At 47.3% G+C, this 26500-nt stretch overlaps 1 protein-coding gene across 2 annotated transcripts in view; it reads left to right on the top strand.

Annotated features, from left to right (window-relative positions):
• Window positions 1-26500, top strand: part of cadps2 (Ca++-dependent secretion activator 2) — a 238848-nt gene that overhangs the window by 181633 nt on the left and 30715 nt on the right. For both annotated transcript variants that reach the window (XM_056281254.1, XM_056281255.1), the window contains 5 exons: window positions 9510-9665; window positions 14885-15032; window positions 18397-18471; window positions 21558-21641; window positions 21753-21785. In XM_056281254.1, the coding sequence (XP_056137229.1) occupies window positions 9510-9665; window positions 14885-15032; window positions 18397-18471; window positions 21558-21641; window positions 21753-21785 (496 nt within the window). The remainder of the gene's footprint in view (window positions 1-9509; window positions 9666-14884; window positions 15033-18396; window positions 18472-21557; window positions 21642-21752; window positions 21786-26500) is intronic.

The following is a 26500-nucleotide window of genomic DNA, read 5'->3' on the forward strand; positions in this document are numbered from 1 at the left end:
CCGACACCTTCATTCCTACCCACACCCGACACCTTCATTCCTACCCCAACACCCGACACCTTCATTCCTACCCACACCCGACACCTTCATTCCTACCCACACCCGACACCTTCATTCCTACCCACACCCGACACCTTCATTCCTACCCACACCCGACACCTTCATTCCTACCCACACCCGACACCTTCATTCCTACCCACACCCGACACCTTCATTCCTACCCACACCCGACACCTTCATTCCTACCCACACCCGACACCTTCATTCCTACCCACACCCGACACCTTCATTCCTACCCACACCCGACACCTTCATTCCTACCCACACCCGACACCTTCATTCCTACCCACACCCGACACCTTCATTCCTACCCACACCCGACACCTTCATTCCTACCCACACCCGACACCTTCATTCCTACCCACACCCGACACCTTCATTCCTACCCACACCCGACACCTTCATTCCTACCCACACCCGACACCTTCATTCCTACCCACACCCGACACCTTCATTCCTACCCACACCCGACACCTTCATTCCTACCCACACCCGACACCTTCATTCCTACCCACACCCGACACCTTCATTCCTACCCACACCCGACACCTTCATTCCTACCCACACCCGACACCTTCATTCCTACCCACACCCGACACCTTCATTCCTACCCACACCCGACACCTTCATTCCTACCCACACCGACACCTTCATTCCTACCCACACCCGACACCTTCATTCCTACCCACACCCGACACCTTCATTCCTACCCACACCCGACACCTTCATTCCTACCCACACCCGACACCTTCATTCCTACCCACACCCGACACCTTCATTCCTACCCACACCCGACACCTTCATTCCTACCCACACCGACACCTTCATTCCTACCCACACCCGACACCTTCATTCCTACCCACACCCGACACCTTCATTCCTACCCACACCCGACACCTTCATTCCTACCCACACCCGACACCTTCATTCCTACCCACACCCGACACCTTCATTCCTACCCACACCCGACACCTTCATTCCTACCCACACCCGACACCTTCATTGCTACCCACACCCGACACCTTCATTCCTACCCACACCCGACACCTTCATTCCTACCCACACCCGACACCTTCATTCCTACCCACACCGACACCTTCATTCCTACCCACACCCGACACCTTCATTCCTACCCACACCCGACACCTTCATTCCTACCCACACCCGACACCTTCATTCCTACCCACACCCGACACCTTCATTCCTACCCACACCCGACACCTTCATTCCTACCCACACCGACACCTTCATTCCTACCCACACCCGACACCTTCATTCCTACCCACACCCGACACCTTCATTCCTACCCACACCGACACCTTCATTCCTACCCACACCCGACACCTTCATTCCTACCCACACCCGACACCTTCATTCCTACCCACACCGACACCTTCATTCCTACCCACACCGACACCTTCATTCCTACCCACACCGACACCTTCATTCCTACCCACACCCGACACCTTCATTCCTACCCACACCCGACACCTTCATTCCTACCCACACCGACACCTTCATTCCTACCCACACCCGACACCTTCATTCCTACCCACACCCGACACCTTCATTCCTACCCACACCGACACCTTCATTCCTACCCACACCGACACCTTCATTCCTACCCACACCCGACACCTTCATTCCTACCCACACCGACACCTTCATTCCTACCCACACCCGACACCTTCATTCCTACCCACACCCGACACCTTCATTCCTACCCACACCCGACACCTTCATTCCTACCCACACCCGACACCTTCATTCCTACCCACACCCGACACCTTCATTCCTACCCACACCCGACACCTTCATTCCTACCCACACCCGACACCTTCATTCCTACCCACACCCGACACCTTCATTCCTACCCACACCCGACACCTTCATTCCTACCCACACCCGACACCTTCATTGCTACCCACACCCGACACCTTCATTGCTACCCACACCCGACACCTTCATTCCTACCCACACCCGACACCTTCATTCCTACCCACACCCGACACCTTCATTCCTACCCACACCCGACACCTTCATTCCTACCCACACCCGACACCTTCATTCCTACCCACACCCGACACCTTCATTCCTACCCACACCCGACACCTTCATTCCTACCCACACCCGACACCTTCATTCCTACCCACACCGACACCTTCATTCCTACCCACACCCGACACCTTCATTCCTACCCACACCCGACACCTTCATTCCTACCCACACCCGACACCTTCATTCCTACCCACACCCGACACCTTCATTCCTACCCACACCCGACACCTTCATTCCTACCCACACCCGACACCTTCATTCCTACCCACACCCGACACCTTCATTCCTACCCACACCCGACACCTTCATTCCTACCCACACCCGACACCTTCATTCCTACCCACACCGACACCTTCATTCCTACCCACACCCGACACCTTCATTCCTACCCACACCCGACACCTTCATTCCTACCCACACCCGACACCTTCATTCCTACCCACACCGACACCTTCATTCCTACCCACACCCGACACCTTCATTCCTACCCACACCCGACACCTTCATTCCTACCCACACCCGACACCTTCATTCCTACCCACACCCGACACCTTCATTGCTACCCACACCCGACACCTTCATTCCTACCCACACCCGACACCTTCATTGCTACCCACACCCGACACCTTCATTCCTACCCACACCCGACACCTTCATTCCTACCCACACCCGACACCTTCATTCCTACCCACACCCGACACCTTCATTCCTACCCACACCCGACACCTTCATTCCTACCCACACCCGACACCTTCATTCCTACCCACACCCGACACCTTCATTCCTACCCACACCGACACCTTCATTCCTACCCACACCCGACACCTTCATTCCTACCCACACCCGACACCTTCATTCCTACCCACACCCGACACCTTCATTCCTACCCACACCCGACACCTTCATTCCTACCCACACCGACACCTTCATTGCTACCCACACCCGACACCTTCATTCCTACCCACACCCGACACCTTCATTCCTACCCACACCCGACACCTTCATTCCTACCCACACCGACACCTTCATTCCTACCCACACCCGACACCTTCATTCCTACCCACACCCGACACCTTCATTCCTACCCACACCCGACACCTTCATTCCTACCCACACCCGACACCTTCATTGCTACCCACACCCGACACCTTCATTGCTACCCACACCCGACACCTTCATTCCTACCCACACCCGACACCTTCATTGCTACCCACACCCGACACCTTCATTCCTACCCACACCGACACCTTCATTCCTACCCACACCCGACACCTTCATTCCTACCCACACCCGACACCTTCATTCCTACCCACACCCGACACCTTCATTCCTACCCACACCCGACTCCTTCATTCCTACCCACACCCGACACCTTCATTGCTACCCACACCCGACACCTTCATTGCTACCCACACCCGACACCTTCATTCCTACCCACACCCGACACCTTCATTCCTACCCACACCCGACACCTTCATTCCTACCCACACCCGACACCTTCATTGCTACCCACACCCGACACCTTCATTCCTACCCACACCCGACACCTTCATTGCTACCCACACCCGACACCTTCATTCCTACCCACACCCGACACCTTCATTCCTACCCACACCCGACACCTTCATTCCTACCCACACCCGACACCTTCATTGCTACCCACACCCGACACCTTCATTGCTACCCACACCCGACACCTTCATTCCTACCCACACCCGACACCTTCATTCCTACCCACACCCGACACCTTCATTCCTACCCGCACCCGACACCTTCATTCCTACCCGCACCCGACACCTTCATTGCTACCCGCACCCGACACCTTCATTCCTACCCGCACCCGACACCTTCATTCCTACCCGCACCCGACACCTTCATTCCTACCCGCACCCGACACCTTCATTTCTACCCGCACCCGACACCTTCATTTCTACCCGCACCCGACACCTTCATTTCTACCCGCACCCGACACCTTCATTTCTACCTGCACCTGACACTTTAATTTGTACCTACACCTGACACTTTACTTTCAACCTACACCTGACACTTTTATTTCTACCTACACCTGACACTAATTTCTACCTACACCTGACACTTTAATTTGTACCTACACCTGACACTTTACTTTCTACCTACACCTGACACTAATTTCTACCTACACCTGACACTTTAATTTCTACCTACACCTGACACTTTAATTTCTACCTACACCTGACACTTTACTTTCTACCTACACCTGACACCTTCATTTCTACCTACACCTGACACTTTAATTTCTACCTACACCTGACACTTTGATTTGTCAGTTTTCTGACTGGTGTCAGTGTAAATGTACTTTATATTTAGATTCTCCTATTCACCACCTATAGCTGACATAAGACACACTAAATAAACTCAGCATGACATGTACTCTTGCTTATGATATGAATGCTATGTCACAGATGTACTACTACTACTACTTCATATAATACCACTACTATTACATATAATACTACTATGTGATTACTATGTAGCGCTCTGATTTCAGTTTGTAACATTTCAATTTATTTATTCATTTCTGGCTCTCCTGTAAATTCCTTTAAAAAGTGTCTGATAGGGCGTCCGGGTAGCGTGGCGGTCTATTCCGTTGCCTACCAACTCAGATGCCCCGTACAATGTTAATTCGTGGTATTATTGTGTGTAGTACTAGAACTACCAGTATTATCAGCTGGTGGTTGGGCAGGGTGAAGGTCCTTGCGGTTGTGGTTTTGTCGGACATAGTGGAGGGATGCAGCTGATGTGTTCCTCTGTAGAAACATTGACGATGTCTGATCTCCACGGTGGATACAAGGCCTTTCCATGTTCTGGAGCACTCTGATGGTTGTTGTGGTCCATCATCAGCAGACGTCAGTCCAGTGTTTGAGATTATTCTTCTGAAGTGTTGGAGGTGGTGTTAGGTATTTACTCCTGGTACTCCTGGTTTCAGTGTTTCATAGGTTTGCTACGTATGGGTGGAGTCTGATGTCATCTTACATGTAGTTTCTCAGCCTAGTGGCTGTTGGAGTTGTGGAAGGTCTGAAGATTTTTTTTTATTATTTATTCTTTATTTTTCACAGCAGTATATATTACAAAATGTATATCAATCAATAACAGTTTCATTTTCTTCTGCCATTCAGGTTTTTTTTATACTTACAAGAGAGTGAAAACAAAAAACAAACGAGAAACTATATATATATACATACATACATACATACATATACATATATATATACATATATATACATACATATACGTATATATACACACACACATATATATACATATATATATACACACACACACACACATAAAAAAAGCAAACTTTAAGAACTTTATACAATTTGGGAGCGGTAACGTGTGTGCATAAGACTATACAGGAGAGAGGTGATATGAGGATTCCTGGTCTGAAGATATTTAAGGGGAGTAAAATGACTTCGGCAGCCTGGTTCAGGTTTTCAGAGAGGCTCCTGGGTTTCATCCACACATTTTTCATTTCTCGTGGCAGTGAAAGCTTTAGGAACCCATTCCAGAGCAGGAAGCCGTGAAGACATGGGAGACGGAGGCTGCTCAACAATGCCCCGGGATTAATAGATATGAACCCATGAAGTAGGACAGCATGTTACAGTTTAGTATTCCAGGTCTACGTTTACTTGTCATGTTGGAGTAGGACAGCGTGTTACAGTTCAGTATTCCAGGTCTACGTTTACTTGTCCTATTGAACTATGAGTACTACATGAGTACTACAGCACTCTGATCTCCACAACTACACAACAGTACTGCAACACTCTGCTCTCCACAACTACGCAACTACACATTAGTACTGCAACTCTCTGCTCTTCACAACTACACAACTACACATTAGTACTGCAACTCTCTGCTCTACACAACTACACAACTACACATTAGTACTGCAACTCTCTGCTCTCCACAACTACACAACTACACATTAGTACTGCAACTCTCTGCTCTCCACAACTACACAACTACACATCAATACTACAACACTCTGCCCTCCACTACTGTACATTGGTACTGCAACACTCTGCTCTCCACAACTATTCAACCACACATCAGTACTGTAACACTCTGCTCTCCACAACTACACATCAGTACTGCAACATTCTACTTTCCATAACTACATATCAGTAATGCAACACTCTGCTCTCCACAAGTACACATCAGTGCTGTAACATTCTGCTTTCCACAACTACACATCAGTGCTGTAACATTCTGCTCTCCACGACTACACATCAGTACTGTAACATTCTGCTCTCCACGACTACACATCAGTACTGTAACATTCTGCTTTCCACAACTACACATCAGTACTGTAACATTCTGCTTTCCACAACTACACATCAGTACTGCAACACTCTGCTCTCCACAACTACACATCAGTACTGTAACATTCTGCTTTCCACAACTACACATCAGTACTGCAACACTCTGCTCTCCACAACTACACATCAGTACTGTAACACTCTGCTGTCCACAACTACACATCAGTACTGTAACACTCTGCTTTCCATAACTACACATCAGTACTGTAACACTGCTCTCCACGACTACACATCAGTACTGTAACACTCTGCTTTCCACAACTACACATCAGTACTGTAACACTCTGCTCTCCACAACTACACATCAGTACTGTAACACTCTGCTCTCCACAACTACACATCAGTACTGCAACACTCTGCTTTCCATAACTACACATCAGTACTGTAACACTGCTCTCCACAACTACACATCAGTACTGTAACACTGCTCTCCACAACTACACATCAGTACTGTAACATTCTGCTCTCCACAACTACACATCAGTACTGTAACACTCTGCTCTCCACAACTACACATCAGTACTGCAACACTCTGCTCTCCACAACTACACATCAGTACTGTAACACTCTGCTCTCCACAACTACACATCAGTACTGTAACACTGCTCTCCACAACTACACATCAGTACTGCAACACTCTGCTCTCCACAACTACACATCAGTACTGCAACACTCTGCTTTCCATAACTACACATCAGTACTGTAACACTCTGCTCTCCACAACTACACATCAGTACTGTAACACTCTGCTCTCCACAACTACACATCAGTACTGCAACACTCTGCTCTCCACAACTACACATCAGTACTGCAACACTCTGCTCTCCACAACTACACATCAGTACTGCAACACTCTGCTCTCCACAACTACACATCAGTACTGTAACACTCTGCTCTCCACAACTACACATCAGTACTGCAACAGTCTGCTCTCCACAACTACACATCAGTACTGTAACACTGCTCTCCACAACTACACATCAGTACTGCAACACTCTGCTCTCCACAACTACACATCAGTACTGCAACACTCTGCTTTCCATAACTACACATCAGTACTGTAACACTCTGCTCTCCACAACTACACATCAGTACTGCAACAGTCTGCTCTCCACAACTACACATCAGTACTGTAACACTCTGCTCTCCACAACTACACATCAGTACTGCAACACTCTGCTCTCCACAACTACACATCAGTACTGCAACACTCTGCTCTCCACAACTACACATCAGTACTGTAACACTCTGCTCTCCACAACTACACATCAGTACTGCAACAGTCTGCTCTCCACAACTACACATCAGTACTGTAACACTCTGCTCTCCACAACTACACATCAGTATTGCAACACTCTGCTCCCCACAACTGCACATCAGTACTGCAGCACTCTGCTCTCCACAACTACACAACCACACATCAGTACTGTAACACTCTGCCCTGCACAACAACACATCAGTACTGCAACACTCTGCCCTACACAACTGCACAACACTGTCAATTTATCAATAATACTAGTAATACTATTAGTAGTATACAGTATAAATAATAGTACACAGTACTACACAGTATTACACATAATGCTAAACACGGTTCCACATAGTACTTCACATAGTGTTACACAGCACTTAAGAATACAACACGCAGTACTACTAAGTACTACACAAAGCACACAGAACTGTAAAGTACTAGACACAGTAGTACACAGTAGTACACACAGTGCTTCTGCCTTGTAATCCCTGACTGTCTCGCTTCAGAGGGAAGGAGGACTCTGGCAGTTGATTAGCGAGGACAGACGGGTGTGTGGGCTCGTCCTGCTCCCTGGGGAGGAGGAGGAGGAGGAGGAGGGTGTGTGTGTGTGTGTGTGTGTATTGGGGGGGGGGCGCAGCTAATTAGACATGAGGGGATGCAGCCCAAACCGTTCATTCCCGCACGCCACTTGTTAAGGTAACAGTCTTTTAAAAGCCAAGTGAGAAAAGTAAAGGGGTGAATGTGCCCCTCCTCCTCCTCCCCCTCTACCTCCTCCTCCCCTGATGATCAGTGGAGCCTGCTGCTGTACACTTGGATGTTGGAGGCAGCAAGCATCGCCATGTGTTGCTGTGTAACATGTGCTCAGGGGAGAGATGGCTGTGGGCCGGGTGTGGTTGGGAGACTGACACAAGACAACACATTCTTCTTCTGCCTGTGTCATTTGGGCGGGCAGTAAACTCCAGGCGACAAAACTACTTTTCCCACAAGAAGCACCAGTGAACGCATCCCCCAACACTGCTGTTGGGATACTCAGTAGGAACGCTTTATTCTCTGTTAAGCCAGTCCACACCACTCGGGGGCGCTAAATGATTACAAGGAAGTGCTCACCAGAGCGGACTGTTAGTGAAATTGAGCACATTTCGTTGCGTGATTGATGATAAAGACGAGGATATCCTCGCAGCAACTCTTCATTCAGACGTATTCATCTTTCCATGGTGATTGAACTTGTGAAGAAACGAACCGGAAAAACAAAGTCGAACTCTGTGACCTGCCAGTCAACCATGACATGACAGACCAGGTGATATTTGGACCAGTTCCAGACAGGAGGAGGTTTCTGTGAACTGCTGTTGGCTTGTTCACACATTCGGCACCGTGCAGACACAACATACCGAGTCTTTTTGTTGGTCTCTTCTATGGTTTTGCTCAGAATGTTCTGCCTTGTTTTGAGCAAACTGTCACATTTAGTTGCCCAGGAAAGTTCTCTAACACGTGACTACATCTCCACACCAAGCAGATGAAAGTTTGCTTCGGAAAATTTACCGAGAGTGTTTCTCATTTACAGATCTGATTCTCTTGTAAAGCACCGACCATTAAGTCCCGATCCTCCAAATCCTGTTGCCCCTACTCCATCAGCCACATGGGGAAACCTCCATCCAGCCAGCCAGATGTTTGTCCTCAAAGTCATCATTTAATTGTAGTTTTATTTTTGATTTAATTGTGAAGACTGGCGTGTTGTCATTTTCCAGATGCAGCTGAATGTAACTCTGCCGGTTGTTTTTCAGCAATGGCTCGGCCACGTCAGAAGATCTCTTCTGGAAGCTGGATGCTCTGCAGATATTTGTACTCGACCTCCACTGGCCTGAGCCTGAGTTCGCTAAACACCTGGAACAGAGACTCAAACTGATGGCCAGCGACATGATGGACGCCTGCGTTAAAAGGTCAACAAACCAGCCAGACATTCTGTTCTTCACTGTCCAGGGCCCACACACCCTCGCACACACTGTTCATACATGTAGTCTTCCATTTTATTTATTAGGACACCCTTTCACCTGCTGGAGTCAACACACACAACAACGGCACAGGTTGAATTTTCCAAATACCAGTGGGCAAGTTACTGTCATCAACCAATCAGTCAGTCAAACAATGATTCATATGGTGCATATCAAAACATTTATTTTAGTGTGTTTTCTCTCTGTCTATCTATCTGTCTGTCTGTCTGTCTGTCTCTCTCTCTGTCTATCTGTCTCTATCTCTCTTTCGTGCATGCTGAGAGTGGAAGACGGTGAGAGTGAGTGTGCGTTCAAGCGTGAGTTTGTATTCTATCTTTTCAGAATCATGTTTGTTGGCCATGCAGGTTTACACTACATGGAATGTGACTTTGGTGTTGTGTCTCTCTCAGTGTACTTAACATAGAGTAACAACACTACAACACAACAACCTTCACATATATACACAAGTATTGACTTATACAAGTGAAATAAGAGGTGATAAAGTGCAGTGGTGCAGAGAATATATCAGAGATGCTGAAATACATGTTAGCAGCTTACTTACCAGTATACGTACAGTGTACAGTATAGTATATGCAACATGTACAGTACAGTATATACAACATGTACAGTACAGTATATACATGTACAGCACAGTATATACAACATGTACAGTACAGTATATACAACATGGTGGATTTATTGACAGTGTTGAGTGTTCATTTGAATGACAGCCCGTGGAAAGAAAGTGTTTCTATATCTGGGTGTTTTGGGGTACAGTGCTCTGTAGCGCCTACCAGAGGGGAGGAGTGGGAACAGGTTGTGACCAGGGTGTGATGGGTCTGCAGTGATGTTGCCTGCCCATTTCCTGAGTGTGGAGGTGTATAAGTCCTGAATGGAGGGCAGGTTGCACCAGTGATTTTCTCTGCAGACCTAACTGTCCGTTGTAGTCTGTCCCTGTCCTGTTTGGTGGTTGATCCAAACCAGACAGTGATGGATGTGCAGAGGACAGACTGGATTATTATGGCTGTTATGGCCGCACCAGAGGGCCAGCTGATCAACCTCCCATCTATATGCAGACTCGTTACCATCCCCGATAAGGCCGATGATGGTTGTGTTTTCCGCAAACTTCAGGAGTTTCACTGATGGGTAGCTGGAGGTGCAGTTATTTGTGTAGAGGGAGAAGAGTAGAGGGGAGAGCACACATCCCTGGGGGGCATCAGTGCTGATTGTCCGGGTGCTGGATGTGATTTTCCCCAGCCTCACCAGCTGCCTCCTGTCTGTCAGGAAATTTTTAAAATCCACTGGCAGACAAGCACTGGTACAGTGAGCTGGGTGATCTGGGACAATGATGTTGAACGCTGAGTGGAAGTCCACAAACAGGACCTTTGCGTGTGTGCCTGAGAAGTCAGAGTGTTAGAAGATGTAGTGCAATCTCATGTTGACTGCATCCTCCACTGACCTGTTTGCTCTCTAGGCAAACTGCAGGGGGTCAAGCAGGGGGCCTGTGATTTCCTTCAGGTGGGCCAACACCAGTCTCTTGAAGGATTTCATGACCACAAACATCAAGGCAATGGGCCTGTAATCATTTTATCCTGTGATACAGGGTTTTTAGGGGACCCGGATGGTAGTGGAGCTCTTGAAGCAGGCGGGGACTTCACACAGCTCCAGTGATCTGTTGAAGTTCATTGTGAAAATGGGGGCCAGCTGGTCAGCACAGACTTTCAGACAGGAGGGAGACACGCCATCCAGGCCCGGAGCCTTCCTGGTCTTCTGTCTCTGGAAGAGCCGGCGCATGTCCTCAACACAGATACTGAGTGCAGGTGGGGGGGGGGGGTCGGTGGGGAGGGGAGAGTGGCTGGCAGGGGGTGCAGTTGGTTGTGTGTTGGGACCAGAGAGGGTGAGGGGTGTGAAAGTTTGTTTTTCAAACCTGCAGTAAAGCCCTTTTAGGTTGTCAGCCAGTTGATGGTTCCCTGCAGTGTGTGTGTGTGTGTGTGGGGGGGGGGTTCTGCTGTAGTTGGTAATGTCTTTCAAACCACTCCAGACTGATGATGGGTTGTTGGCTGAAAACCTTTTTTTCAGCTTTTCAGAGTAGCATGTTTTTGCCACTACTATCTCCTTTATGAGTGTATTTATGGCTTTGTTGTACCGGATCCTATCTCCACTCCTGTAGGCTTCCTCTTTGGCCTGATGAAGGTGCCTGAGTTTTGCTGTGAACTAGGGCTTAATGTTGTTGAAGTTAGAGAAAGTTTTGGTGGGCACACACATGTCCTCACAAAAGCTGATGTAAGATCTCACAGTGTCAGTAAGTTTGTCCAGGTGTGTAGATGCTGCCACAAAACCACTCCAATCAGCGCAGTCAAGGAAGTCCTGGAGCTCTAGTTTTGACTCATTGGTCCATTTACTTACCAGTTTTAACCACAGGCTTTGTAGATTTTAGTGTCTGCCTGTAGGTTGGGATAAGATGAATCAAACAGTGATCAGAGAATCCCAGGGCTGCACGGGGCACGATAGGTGTCCTTTAATACTGTGTAGCAATGGTCCAGAATGTTTTTGTCCCTGGTGGGACATTAAACATGCTGTCTGTATTTTAGAAACTCGTGGCTGAGGTTTGCTTCATTAAAATCTGCTAGGATAATTATGCCGCCCACCCCCCCGATAGCACCATTTCACGGAGGAGTTGGAACTGCGGCAGGTGACGTGTACTGTTCGGTATATGCTCACTAAGCCAAGTTCCAGTGAGGCATAGGACAGCAGATCTGGAGAAGTCCCAAGTTTTTTCCTTGTATGAGTAGGAGTTCGTCCATCTTGTTGGCCAGAGAGTGGACATTCACCAGGTGAATTGACAGTAGCACGATTCTAAATCCCCACTGTCGCAGTTTAACGAGCACTCCGGCTCACTTACCCCTTCGGCGTCTTCGACGGAGTCTGCTAAGTGCTTCCCCAGCCAAAAGCTCAGCAAGAATTTTGTTAAAACGGTCAGTAAAATTCAATAAAAAAGTCTGTTCACTTTATCCAGTGGACAGTTAGAGGCTTAAAAGTTCATCCCTGCTGTATGTGAGTGGGCACTGGAAACTAAACAGAAAAGGTACAAGATTGCTGGTTTGAATCCCCATGTTACCTCCGGCGTGGTCGGGTGTGCAGACACAATTGGCCGTTTCTGTGGGTGGGAAGCCGGATGTGGGTATGTGTACTGGTCGCTGCACTAGTGCCTCCTGTGGTCAGTCGGGGTGCCCGTTCGGGGAACTGGGGGGGAATAGCGTGATCCTCCCACGCGCTATGTCCCCCTGGTGAAACTCTTCACTGTCAGGTGAAAAGAAGCAGCTGGTTACTTCACATGTATCGAAGGAGGCATGTGGTAGTCTGCAGCCCTCCCCGGATCAGCAGAGGCGGTGGAGCAGTGACTGGGACAGCTCGGAAGAGTGGGGTAATTGGCCGGATACAATTGTGGTGACAAAGGTGGGAAAATTCAAAAAAGAAAAAAAGTACGAGCGTAGAATTGAGGCTACCATCCATGGCGCCATCTTGATATTTTTCTATCTGCAGTTGCTTATCTTTGGTTTTGCATTTTGACAGATTTATTATCATAATGGCGGCACGGTGGCGCAGTGGTTAGTGTGGTCGCCTCACAGCAAGAAGGTTCTGGGTTCGAACCCCAGGGTTGTCCAACCGTGGGGGTCATCCCAGTTTGTGTTGTGTGGAGTTTGCATGTTCTCCCCGTGTCTACGTGGGTTTCCTCCGGGTGCTACGGTTTCCTCCCACAGTCCAAAGACATGTAGGTCAGGTGAACTGGCCGTACTAAATTGTCGCTAGGTGTGAATGTGTCGGCCCTGTGATGGACTGGCGGCCTGTCCAGGGTGTCTCCCTGCCTGCCTCCCAGTGACTGCTGGGATAGACTCCGGCATCCTGCGACCCCAGTTGGATAAGTGGCTTTGATAATGATGGATGGATTATCGTGGTGGTGTTTTAAGGTGTTCCTGATTCCAGAGCGGTTTCAACCAACCCGGTGGGACTCATGCAAACTTGTGGAGCTGGAGGAGCTTACATGCTTCACTGCCACTTTTTACTCTGCTGGAAAATGTTTTTGGACTGTATGGGGACATCTTTTCTGAACCCATGTTCATTCTGGGCTACAGGTACTCTCAGAAAAAAAAAGGTCAAACACCAGCTTCTTAATGTCATTCTGGGGAGTGCAAAAAATGGAGGATGCTGGGGACAATGATGATGCTGTTTCTGTGTTTGTAAGAATGTTAAGAGCTTGTTTAACAGTAGATGTTTACTACTTCACAATGATGGACAATCTGGAAAGTGTTGGCAGTGTGTGGTGTTGTAAACATGTACTTTGCTGTGTTGTGGATGATGAGCTGATCTTGGGGAGTGTCCTGAGATGATTTACATTCCGTGACTCTTGTGTTACTGACCATGTTGGTCTTTATGTTGTAACTCTTTTGTGATTTTTATTAAAGTGTTGTTGAAATTTCTTTCTCTCTCTCTCTCTCTCTCTCTCTCTCTCGCTTTTTGTCTGTCGCTCCTCTGCCTTTTGTCTCTCTATGTGGATCTTGTATCTTCTGGATCATTTTCACACCTTTTCTCTGTTGTTATATTTCCCATTTTACTCCTTTGTGGTGATGTGCTGCCTGTTTGTGGTGATGTGCTGCCTGTTTGTGGTGATGTGCTGCCTGTTTGTGGTGATGTGCTGCCTGTTTGTGGTGATATGCTGCCTGTTTGTGGTGATGTGCTGCCAGTTTGTGGAGATGTGCTGCCTGTTTGTGGAGATCTGCTGCCTGTTTGTGGTGATGTGCTGCCAGTTTGTGGAGATGTGCTGCCTGTTTGTGGTGATGTGCTGCCTGTTTGTGGTGATGTGCTGCCTGTTTGTGGTGATGTGCTGCCTGTCTGTGGTGATGTGCTGCCTGTTTGTGGTGATGTGCTGCCTGTTTGTGGAGATGTGCTGCTGCGTGTTTGTGGTGATGTGCTGCCTGTTTCTCTGCTGCTGAATTCATGTTGGTACCTTCACATGATGACCAAACCTGGAATCACATCAGTTAACGTGCCGAGAACAGCAACCAGAAGGTGAACTGTTGGAGCATATAGACAGTGTAGAGAATACTGCCTCATCTGGTGTGTCGAGGAAGATGAACGTGCCGGTGTGTGTTTACTGTTTTTCTCCACAGAACAAAATCAGCCTTCCATGAGACAATGCAGAAAGCCAGCAAGTCCACCGATTTCCGGGTTTCCTCCTCGGTTTGCACCATGTTCAATGTTCTGATGGACGCCAGAGGACAGTGCTCCAAACTGTGTGTGCTGGACACCGGTCAGGAGGTACCATGGTGGTTGGCTCAGGATTTGTGCGGTTTTATTTTTTAATCAGTCTTTCTGTTAAAACACATTTATATTACTGTCAAGTCATGTCAGGTTTATTCATACAGCACATTTAAAACAACACAGTGGAACCAAAGTTCTCGCACAAGCTTAAAATACAGTATAAAATAAGTCACACATGAATAAATAGGGATACTTAGACAGTATGCCGATGCTTTCTGCACTATTTTGAAAAAATATTGCACTTCTTTAAAGTGTTTTTCACCAGCAAACAAAGCAGTAGTGATGTTTGTTAAAAACAGAACATTTGAACAGAGAGAAATTCTAAATGTAGTAAGAAAACAAGTTTCTTGCTGAAGCAGAATGACAAAACAACAACCACAAAACCAGAAGGAATCAGATGAGCCGAGCAGGGACTAGAGTTTAGATCTGCTGGTGGCATTTGTCCCTCCCTGCTTGATTGTCCATCTTGAAGCACAACCTCACCCACTGAGGTGACACATGAAGCTCATTTGTCTCCACAAACATCATCACTCTTCTTCTCATGACGGGGATTATAGACTGCTGATGTTGCTTTCCTTCTTTCTCTCCTTCATGGCCGTGTGTCCTGACGGTGTCTCAGACGGACAGACAGTGGGTGAGTCCTCCACCCATCAGTACACACAACACGACTGTACACCCACAACACATACACACATCCATACATACACATACACCACAACCAGCACACCACACACGTCCCTCATACCCAGGCTGCTTACGTAGTGCACTCGGGGGCAGCCAGGGAACCGCCGCACCTGGGACACGAACCCAGGTCTCCCGCACCACAGGCGACTACGTTAACCAGTCAACTAAAGGGTCCGACCCATTAGCCAAGGGCTAGCGAGTCGTGCACGTTACACTAATTTATTTACAAGACAGTTTTATACATGAAGTTATGAACATTGATTGCATCTCACCATTGTAGATGTTTAATTTGGGATGGAGCTCTGAGATTTAGTCAGACAAACCTCACCTCACTAGGTGCACCACAGGAATTCACCAGAAATGAAGGTTTTCAGGACTGTAAAGTTTGGAGGTTCCTTTGGGGGCTTGAATAAGAGATATTTTATCTCTTTTTGGAAGGTTTCCAGAAATACAATCCATGTATTATTTAAAGTCCACTTAAAATGGTGTTTGGATGTTAAAGGAAATTTTCTTTCTTTTTTTTTTACATCCTGGATCTTATGGTTTTATCATCGTGCATATCAGTTATGATCTCAGCAAAATGTGAGTAGATGCTGGATATGGACCACTGCTGGACTCAGCTTTACAGCAGTGTCTTATAGGACAAGTGGACAGGAGTCTTTAAACAGCAGCACCCCCTAGTGTCTGTCAGACTGTGTCCATCCATCCATTATCCAAGCTGCTTATCTCAATCAGGGTCGTGGGGATGCTGGAGCCTATCCCAGCAGTCATTGGGCAGCAGGCGGGGAGACACCCTGGACAGGACAGGACCCTAGAGACTGTGTCCATGACTGTCCATCATCTATGACAGGGGTGGCTAACCATGTGCCATAGAGAGCCATGTGTATGCAGGTTTTCATTCTAGCGGACTCCACACCAGGTGATCAGCAACGTTCAACCAAAGAGGAAGAATATGTCAGTGAAATCAACTCGTGTGGAGTCGGGCTGGCATGAAAACCTGCACACACCTGGCTCTCCATGGCAACATGGTTAGCCACCGCTGAGCTATGACTTCTCTATGGTGCTGGCCGGCTAGTTTCTGGATGTTACTACTACCTACAGGAAGTATAGGCTGCTACTTCCTGCAGGCTGAACCAGGAAGTAGATCAGCAACATCATCCACCATTGATCATATTGGACATCTCACATCAGAACTTTTAACCTTCACTTCCACATACGTGGTTTAGATAATAAGGTTAAACTGGCCTTGTTGAAACATGTCTGACCCTCCTGGCCAGTTGTCCCATAAGACACTGCTGTGCAGCTGAGTCCAGCAGTGGTCCATGTCCAACATCTACTGAATGAAGCTGGTGAGGAAAATGAGACCATAGCTGATATGAATGATGGAAAAACTATGACGATAAGACTCAGGATGTAAAACAACCCGACTAATCCTTCAGTGTGTAGACAGTCTGGCCTCATCTAACACACACACACATCTTCTGCTCTTCCTGATGGTAAACTTGGTCCACACTGGGGTTTGAGTGTCAGTCACTGAACATCAACCAGCCACAGAAAGGATCCGGAGATGAGGGAAAAACAGCATTTGCCATCGCGGGTATTTTCAGCACAGGTGTGACTCACCATCTTGTAAAGAGAGAATGGCATCAGCACCGCGTGGCCTTCAGACAGGATTTAGCTCCATCCAGAAGCCGACTCACTCACGCTGGAGTTCAGCTGGCGAGGCGAGTGTGTGTGTGTGTGTGTGGGTTGGGGGGGGATTCCAACATGCTAACAGGTTTTCTAATAAAAAGTGAACGAGCGTTTGGCTGCTGACAACCAAATAAATGTTTTTAAAAGACATAATTGTTCTTTTCATGGTGCACATGGCAGACCAAGCTATTCCCTCTCTCATTCTGTTCTCAAGCTATTCCATCTCTTTTTCTATTCTCAAGCTATTCCATCTCTCTTTCTGCCGCTCTGGAGAAAAAGCCAGAAGCAGCATGTTAATGAGAGCAGAAATATGTTCCCTGAGAGAGGGCTGCATTTGTAAAGCGGCAGAAAGAGAGGAGAAAAGAAGAAGAGGGCTGACGGTGACCTTGTGGACCTACAGTTTGTCAGCGATCTGCAGCTTTGTTGATTGAAATTTTTAATTTGGGTGTTCTTTAGACGCCCAGTGAAAGGCCATTGTCGTCCAGAGATGAACTCCCCTGCTGCTGTGCAGACGAGCGAGGCTCCCATTCACTACCACAAACTGAAGCTCGCTCTCCCTCTCCTCTCTCTCTCTCCCTTTTCTTTACCCTCTCTCCTTTTGGCTGTCTTCTTTTGCCCATGGAAAGATGGGGAGGGGGGACACATGAAATGGCGGATTAATTGAATCTTGTGTGAGTCTTTGGTCGTGGTGGCAGCTGGACCGGTGCCTTAGAGAAACACAAAACCCAATCCTTCAGATTCCTTCGTCTTCCTGCACCGACGGGATTCATTCACACACATGAGGAGCCTATTAGCTGCTTAACTCAGCCAGCACCTCGCTGTCTGCTGGCCCTGTGTGTGTGTGTCTGGTTTGTGGGTGCGTGTGTGTGTCTGGTTTGTGTGTGTGTGTGCGTGTGTATGCGCGCGAGTGTGTGTGTTTTCAGAGAGATAATGTAATTGTTTGTTTCTGAGTCATTTTCCTCCCTGCTCTCTCTCTCTCCCACAGCAACAGTACCACTCCAGGATCGATGTCCTCATCGACCACACATTCAAAGACATGATTTCCTGTCTGGTCTCAAAGGTAGAACCTACTACACAACACATTCTGTCCACCTTCAGATAGATCTGATGAAGAGAAGACAGAAATTAGAATTTGCATTCACTTCGCATGTTTTGGAATATGCTGGAATGATTGTATGAATGACCAAAAAAAAAATCAATGTAAGAAATATCCCCACACACTGGACCCTCTGTCCCACTGTTAGCATTTGCCCGCATTAAACCGTCTCTATCCCTCCGTCTCTCTCTCTCTCCCTCTCTCTCTCTGTCTCTCTGTCTCTCTCTCTCCCTCGCTGTCTCTCTCTGTCTGTCTGTCTCTGTCTCTCTCTCTTTCTCTCGCTGCTCCTGTTAAGGTTCAAAGGGGAATTAGGCAGGGATGTTCTTTGTCTGGAATGTTGTACTCTCTGGCCATTGAGCCCCTGTTACATAAATTGAGGTGTAAGTTGTCTGGAGTCGCTTTTGCTGGTTGCAGTGCAACTTTTAAGCTCTCTGCCTATGTGGGCGATGGAGCTTGTAGAGGACCAAAGAGATGTTGATGTCTTAGTAAAAACTGTGAACAAGTTTGGTCAGATATCATCAGCTAGGGTAAACTGGGGAAGAAGTGAGGCACTCATGGTAGGAGAGGGACTGAACGGTAAGCTCATGTTACCTGGGGGGTTGACATGGAAAGGGGGAGGGATTCAATATCTGGGAGTGTTTGCGGGGAATTAAACTGTTTAAAATAAGAATTGGGAGAATGTGTTGGAAAAAGTAGAAGGGCGTCTTAAGAAGTGGAAATGGATTCTACCAAAAATGTCATATAGAGGTCGCATGTTAGTAATCAACAACCTGGTGTCATCGACTCTATGGCATCGATTAACATGCGTTGATCCTCTACCCAACCTCCTGGCCAAGATTCAGGCTGTGCTAGTGAACTTTTTTCTGGGACAACTTGCACTGGATTCCTCAGGTGTGTGGTACCTTCCTAAAGATGAAGGGGGTCAAGGACTGATCCATCTGGCCAGCAGGGGTGAAGCCTTCTGCCTCCAGTTCATTCAGAGATTGCTCACTGGGCCTAGAGACTTAGTCTGGAGACCAGTAGCCTGTGCAATACTTCAACGTTGTTGTGGACTCGGAATAGATTTGCCTTTGTTCTGAATGGATCTTAACAACTCAAACATCAACGGATTGCCTGGTTTTTATCATGGGCTCATAAGAGTGTGGAATATGTTTAAGAAGGAGAGAATGGGCTGTTCTGATTCTCTGAGCTGGCTTTTAAAAGAACCAATGGTGTATGGTGGGTGTATGGACACGCCCTGCGACATCGGACCCACTGTGTCAAAACTGTTCTGCGGGGCAAAGGTTGTCACGTTGGGTCAGGTGGTAGAACTGGCTAGGCCCAGTCTTGACAATGCTGCTGCACTAGCATCTCACCTGGGAGTGAAATCTACATGCCTCATTAGTTGGGTGCTATGTAAGTGGAACGGTCAGCTCACAGCAAAAGAATGAGAACTTTTAACATCATACTGTAGTAGTTTTATTCATCCCAATTTTGAAGATCCATTTCTTGGTTTAAAAGTTTACAAACACTTTTATTCTTGGTTTCAAATATAGCCGACATTTAAGATATAAATGCCGGGCATCCGGGTAGCATGGCGGTCTATTCCATTGCCTACCAACATGGGTATCGCTGGTTTCAATCCCTGTGTTAACTCCGGCTTGGTCAGGCGTCCCTACAGACACAATTGGCTATATCTGCGGGTGGGAAGCCGGATGTGAGTATGTGTCCTGGTCGCTGCACTAGCACCCCCTCTGGTCAGTCAGGGCGCCTGTACGGGGGGGAGGGGGAACTGAGGAGAATAGCATGATCCTCCCAGCGCTACATCCCCCTGGTGAAACTCATCACTGTCAGGTGAAAAGAAGCAGCTGGTGACTCCACATGTATTGGAGGAGGTATGTGGAAGTCTGCGGCCCTCCCCGGATCGGCAGAGAGGGTGCAGCAAAGACCGGGATGGCTCAGAAGAGTAGGGTAATTGGCCAAACACAATTAGGGAGAAAAATACAAAAAATTAAATATATAGAAATGCCAACTCTTGAATTCCATTGCAGCACAGCCAAAATGGTCGTTTGTGTGTAGAAGCGATATTGAACTGTTGTTTAGCAGGATGGTCCAGGCCAGGATAACTGTTGTTTAGCAGGGTGGTCCAGACCAGGATAACTGTTGTTTAGCAGGATGGTCCAGACCAGGATAACTGTTGTTTAGCAGGGTGGTCCAGACCAGGATAACTGTTGTTTAGCAGGATGGTCCAGACCAGGATAACTGTTGTTTAGTAGGATGGTCCAGACCAGGATAACTGTTGTTTAGCAGGATGGTCCAGGCCAGGATAACTGTTGTTTTGCAGCATGGTCTAGACCAGGATAACTGTTGTTTAGCAGGATGGTCCAGATCAGGATAACTGTTGTTTAGCAGGATGGTCCAGACCAGGATAACTGTTGTTTAGCAGGATGGTCCAGACCAGGATAACTGTTGTTTTGCAGGATGGTCCAGACCAGAATAGCTGTTGTTTAGCAGGATGGTCCAGATCAGGATAACTGTTGTTTTGCAGGATGGTCCAAACCAGAATAGCTGTTGTTTAGCAGGATGGTCCAGGCCAGGATAACTGTTTTTTAGCAGGATGGTCCAGGCCAGGATAACTGTTTTTTAGCAGGATGGTCCAGACCAGGATAACTGTCGTTTTGCAGGATGGTCCAAATCAGAATAGCTGTTGTTTAGCAGGATGGTCCAGGCCAGGATAACTGTTTTTTAGCAGGATGGTCCAGGCCAGGATCAGGTAGGTTTTAATTATTCCAGAACAATGAGGGTCTGGACACACTTACAGCATGTGGTGTTGTAAAGGTGCTGTGTTCAGCCATAGAGGATGAGCTGGTTTCTGCCGCAGAGCTCGGATAAAAGGGGGCTTACCTGTTTGTTGTTGTGTGTTGAGCTGTTGTTGAATGATAGTTGGGCATGTTAGATATGTATGTTAAGATGTATGTTAAGTACTTGTTTTTAAGTCGACAATTAGATTTAAATCAAGAGCTTTTTAAAGTGTAAACACATTTTAAAATTCTCTCTCTCTCTCCTGTCAGCTTGCTGCTGTTCTGGATGGCGTTCTCTCCAAACTCTCACGATATGATGAAGGAACATTCTTTTCGTCGGTTCTCTCGTTCACGGTGAGTAGTTGTGCTTTTGTTCCTCTCAGAGCTGGCAACAGCAGGCTGTTATTTGGGGAAACCCGATCTTCCAACTCAACCTTTGTGTGGCTCTTCTTCTCCTGCTGGAAGGTAAAAGCAGCTGCCAAACATGTTGACATGCCCGTGATCCGGCTCTGACCATTGCTCTGTGCACCCCTCCATTATTACACCTCCACCCCTCCACTATAACACCTCCATCCACAGCAGGTGGAGGGAGTGTGCCGACCTCCACACTTCCTTGTTTGTTGGTTGTGCTTGTTGGGTGTTGCGTGGTGTTTTTTTCCATGTACTGCCGTTACACAAAAAGCAGATTTATGGTATCTATTGTCTGCACAAACAAGTTGTGTGATTTAGTTAAGTGTGTGTTGTTGGCCCACTCTCACGATCACAAACGAATCACTTAATGAGTGACAGCAAGGTGGCACACAGCATGAATGTCTGCTGACACTAAATATATATACACACACACATACACGTTAACACATAACCACGTTAACACACACACACACACACATTAGCACACGCACACACGTTAACACACACACATGCATTAACACACACACACACGTTAACACACAGACATTAACACATGCACACACATTAACACACAAGTTAACAAACACACATGTTAACACACACGTTAACACATACACACACTAACACTTTAACACACATACACACACACGATAACATACACACACACAGGTTTAACACATACACGTTAACACAGACACACTCATCATCATCATCATCGTCATTGGCGGTCTCTCGAAGTGAGTATGGCTGTCCTCTCTGTTGCGTTGTCTCCTTGTGGGTCTTCAGATGGCTGTACAGGCAGATCTGTGATCCACATGCTTTGATGCAGTGTGGACAGGGGAAAGTGGTGGTGATTGGTGGTGGTGGTTGAGCCTTTTCCTCTCCTTGTGGTGCTGTTGCTTTTTCTCTGCAGCACAAACAAACAGAGGAGTTGGTGATCTGGACTGAAGACCTTCTGGAGTTATGGCAGGAGCAGCATTATCATTGGCATATTGAAGCTCAATGATGACGTTGGTGGATATCTTGTTCTTAGACTTTAAGCGCTGGAGATTGAACAGGCTTCCATCAAAGTGGTAACGGATGTTAACTTTACCATCGAGTGACCGATCTGTCTTCTGCAAGAGAGCAGCAAGGTACTTCACAATCTAAGGGGAAAGGCTCGGAAAGGGTTCCATGGAAATGGACACAGCCTTTCATGTCATCATGGAGGGAGCGAATCATCAGGATGAAGTGGTCAGTGCGTCCAAATTTGGATAGCACATCTCACAAAATGGCTCTCAGAAGAGAATCAAATGCTTTCTCGAGGTCAAAAAAGATGAAAAGTATTGTCTTCTGTTGTTCTCTTGCCTTCTCCATGAGCTGTCGTGCTGCAAAGATCATATTGGTGTTTCCTCTGTGGGATCGAAAACCGCTTTGGGATTCAGGGAGAACTTCTTTGGCCAGGGTGGTGAGACGATTCAGAAGGATCCGCGACAGAATTTTCCCAGCTGTTGAGAGGAGGGAAATTCCTCTGTAATTGCTGCACACTCCTTGATCCCCTTTTTTGAAAATAGTAACGATGTTTGGGTCTCTGAACTCAGCTGGGGTGGTCCAGGTTTCCCAGATCTGCAAGATGATTTTGTACAGTTGCTTCTGAAGAGATAGTCTTCCATACTTGTACAGTTCTGCAGGGATTCCGTCGGGGCCAGCTGCTTTGTTGTTGCGCATCTGAGCGATCGCTGTTTGAAGCTCCTTGGTGCAAGGAGGTGCAGACATCCGTTTTTGCGGCAGAGTAGGTAAGCCATCAAGGCAGTCTGGAGACACTCGTGATGGTTTGCAGAAGAGCTGGTGGAAGTGCTGTTTCCATCGTTGACTGATGGCTATGTCGTCCCTCAGAATTGTTACGTTGTCCTCTGCTTTCATTGGTGTTGGTGCGGTCTTGATGGGCCCGTAGACGGCACGGGTAGCAGAGAAGAAGTCGTGGAGGTGGTTCTGGTCTGCGTAGCCCTGGATCTCAAGGGCTTTACTTTGCCACCAAGCATCCTTCATGGAGTGGAGTTGAGCTTGGGTGTTTGACTTCAGTTTCTTGCATTGCTCTTCTTTCGCCTTGGAGGTTCCATCTTTCTCCCAGGAGAGATGAGCTTGATTCTTTGTGCTGATCAGGTTGAGAATTTCCTGGTTGTTGTTATCAAACCAGTCCTGGTGACGTCTTTTGAGAATACCAATTTCGGTTTCAGCTACAGCAAGGAGGGTCGTTTTTAGGTTTTTCCCCAGTTTGATATGAGGTTATTTTCAATGAGGGCAACATCCTTCAGGACTTCCGTGATCTTATTCCGGAAGCTTCTTCTTGCGCTGGGATCTTCAAGCTTTCGGGCGTCAATTTTCTTTAATGGGATGGTCATGGTAGGATGTCTAGGCTTGGGTTTGGGTCGCAGATGGAGCTTGTAGATGACCAGCCTATGATCCGTCCAACCATTGTTAGCATGCGGGAGTGCCTTGGTGACATGGACGTTGGATCGGTCCTTCACGCGTACAATCACAAAGTCAATGGGATGCCAGTGGTGGGATCGCGTATGCATCCAGGTAGCTTTCTGGCTCATTTTGAGTGGGAAGATAGTATTTGTGATGATGAGGCGATGCCCCGCACAGAGGCCAAGGAGAAGGCTTCCATTTGAGTTGCATTTACCGACTCCATGCTTCCCAATGATGTTGCTCCATGTTGTACTGTCTCTGCCAATACGAGCGTTGAGGTCACCCGTAAGGATGAGCTTGTCAGCTGCTGGAACGGTGGAAATAGTTCTTGATAGGGTGCTGTAGAAAGCTATTTTCGCCTCATTGTCAGCGTCAAGAGTCGGAGCATAAGCGCTAATGGCAGTCAGGAAGTATCCAATTTGGAATGGTAATCTGATAGACGTGATGCGTTCGTTAATGCAGACAGATGTTAGATTCAGGTCACGGACAATTTGGATCTGATCGCAAAGCCGACTCCATGAATTCGGCGTACTGTTTCTGGTAATCCTTTCCATATGAATGTATATATCCGAGACCTTTTTCTTCGAGTTAGCCTTCATCTGCAAGTCTTGTCTCTTGGAGAGCTGCAAGATCAACATTGAAGTGAGAGAGTTGTTGTGCAATAAGAGCAGTTCGTCGTTCTGGTCTATCAGTTTCATTCCGATCAAGAGGAGTCCTAATGTTCCACGTTCCAAAAGTCAGTAGTATAAAAACTTCCTTATTTCGCCCGCAAGAAATGGATTTCCCACTGGATGAGGTATTCCAGTCAGGAGACATGGGAAACAGCTGTTTTTCGCCCACATGTTCTCGGGGCTTCCCCTGGTTGGGGGGAGCAGCACTGTCCCTAAAAAGGGCTACTCCATCGCAAGGTTGCTGCCGAATCCACACAAAGTTTCCCCAGTTCATGTAGAGACGACCATCAGATCCTTGCCACCAGTTGTGTGCCTTTGGAGCTAGGAGCTTGCAGGATGATCAGTCCTTGTTCCTGTCGCTACACAGCATCGTCAATGGACTTTGTGGGGGGTAAAGCACGGTCCTCAAAAACTCTTGGAGCCATTCGCTAAAGCCTTGATTAAAGTGGTGATCAGGTCGTGATGCTGGTCCACGCTGCTTGGCCTGGGAGGATCTAGTTCCATGGCAACATGAGTGAAGATGATGGGATCCACCACAGGATGTACCCAAGTGATGGTCGGATTGGGAGTCCGGACTGCCCACTTGTTAGGCACTTATGAGCCAGGGATGTGTGGGATTTTTATAACCGCCAGTCTGCGGTCCCGTTAGCCAGCTGAATGCTGCCCAGGTTGCACCAACTCCACAAGTGAAGTCCGGTCAATACCATGAGGAGGGGCCTATCCGGGGTTTGTTACGCAAGCAGGAATTGGTAGCCTGAACCTTTCAGCCTACATCACAAGACGCTTCAGCAACCCAACACATCATACACATCATACATATCATGTACATCATATACTTCACACACATCATACACATCATATACATCATACATTATACACATCATACACATCATACATTATACACATCATATACATCATACACATCGTACACATATACATCATACATTATACACATCATATAATCATACATTATACACATCATATAATCATACATTATACACATCATATACATCATACACATATACATCATACATTATACACATCATATACATTATACACATCATATACGTTATATACATCATACACATCATATACATCATATAGAAAAGCACTTTATAAAATGTAGGCCATTTACACCAAGAATGGAGAGAATGAGGCCAGTGCTGTCAAGGTTACAGGTTCAACTCCCAGCAGAAGTTTAATTCATAGCAAATTCACACTTTTCTACTTTGATTCTTCAGGAAGCAGTTCAACGAAACATTTTAGATGTCAAACTCCAGTGCGGAGTGACTCGTTGGCCAACACGCTGAGGAAGAGCACAAACACCCCGTCTGCCTTCACGTCACACCAGTGGCGGCTGGTGCTGAACATGTTTGGTGGGGGCACAATTTACCTGGCACAGCACACCTGACAGCTGCTTTAGTGTCCACACAGTAGTCAGTTATTAAGAAGGACAATGTAGCCTATAGATTTTATCAGGGTTCATAGACGGTGGGTGATTGACAGTTGAGATGAGGCGTGGTGGTGGGTGTGAACATGATTGACAGCCACGAGAATTGTCCAATCACATTAGATCAAAAAACATTAAAACATACCAATTCCCTAGCAATAAAAGTGGGAGTGTCTGGGGCGCACAGAACTGCGCCCCCTGGAAAACCTGAAGAAACCAATCAAACAGCA

This window comes from Lampris incognitus, chromosome 6 (genome assembly GCF_029633865.1).
Source record: "Lampris incognitus isolate fLamInc1 chromosome 6, fLamInc1.hap2, whole genome shotgun sequence".
Lineage (NCBI taxonomy): Eukaryota > Metazoa > Chordata > Actinopteri > Lampriformes > Lampridae > Lampris > Lampris incognitus.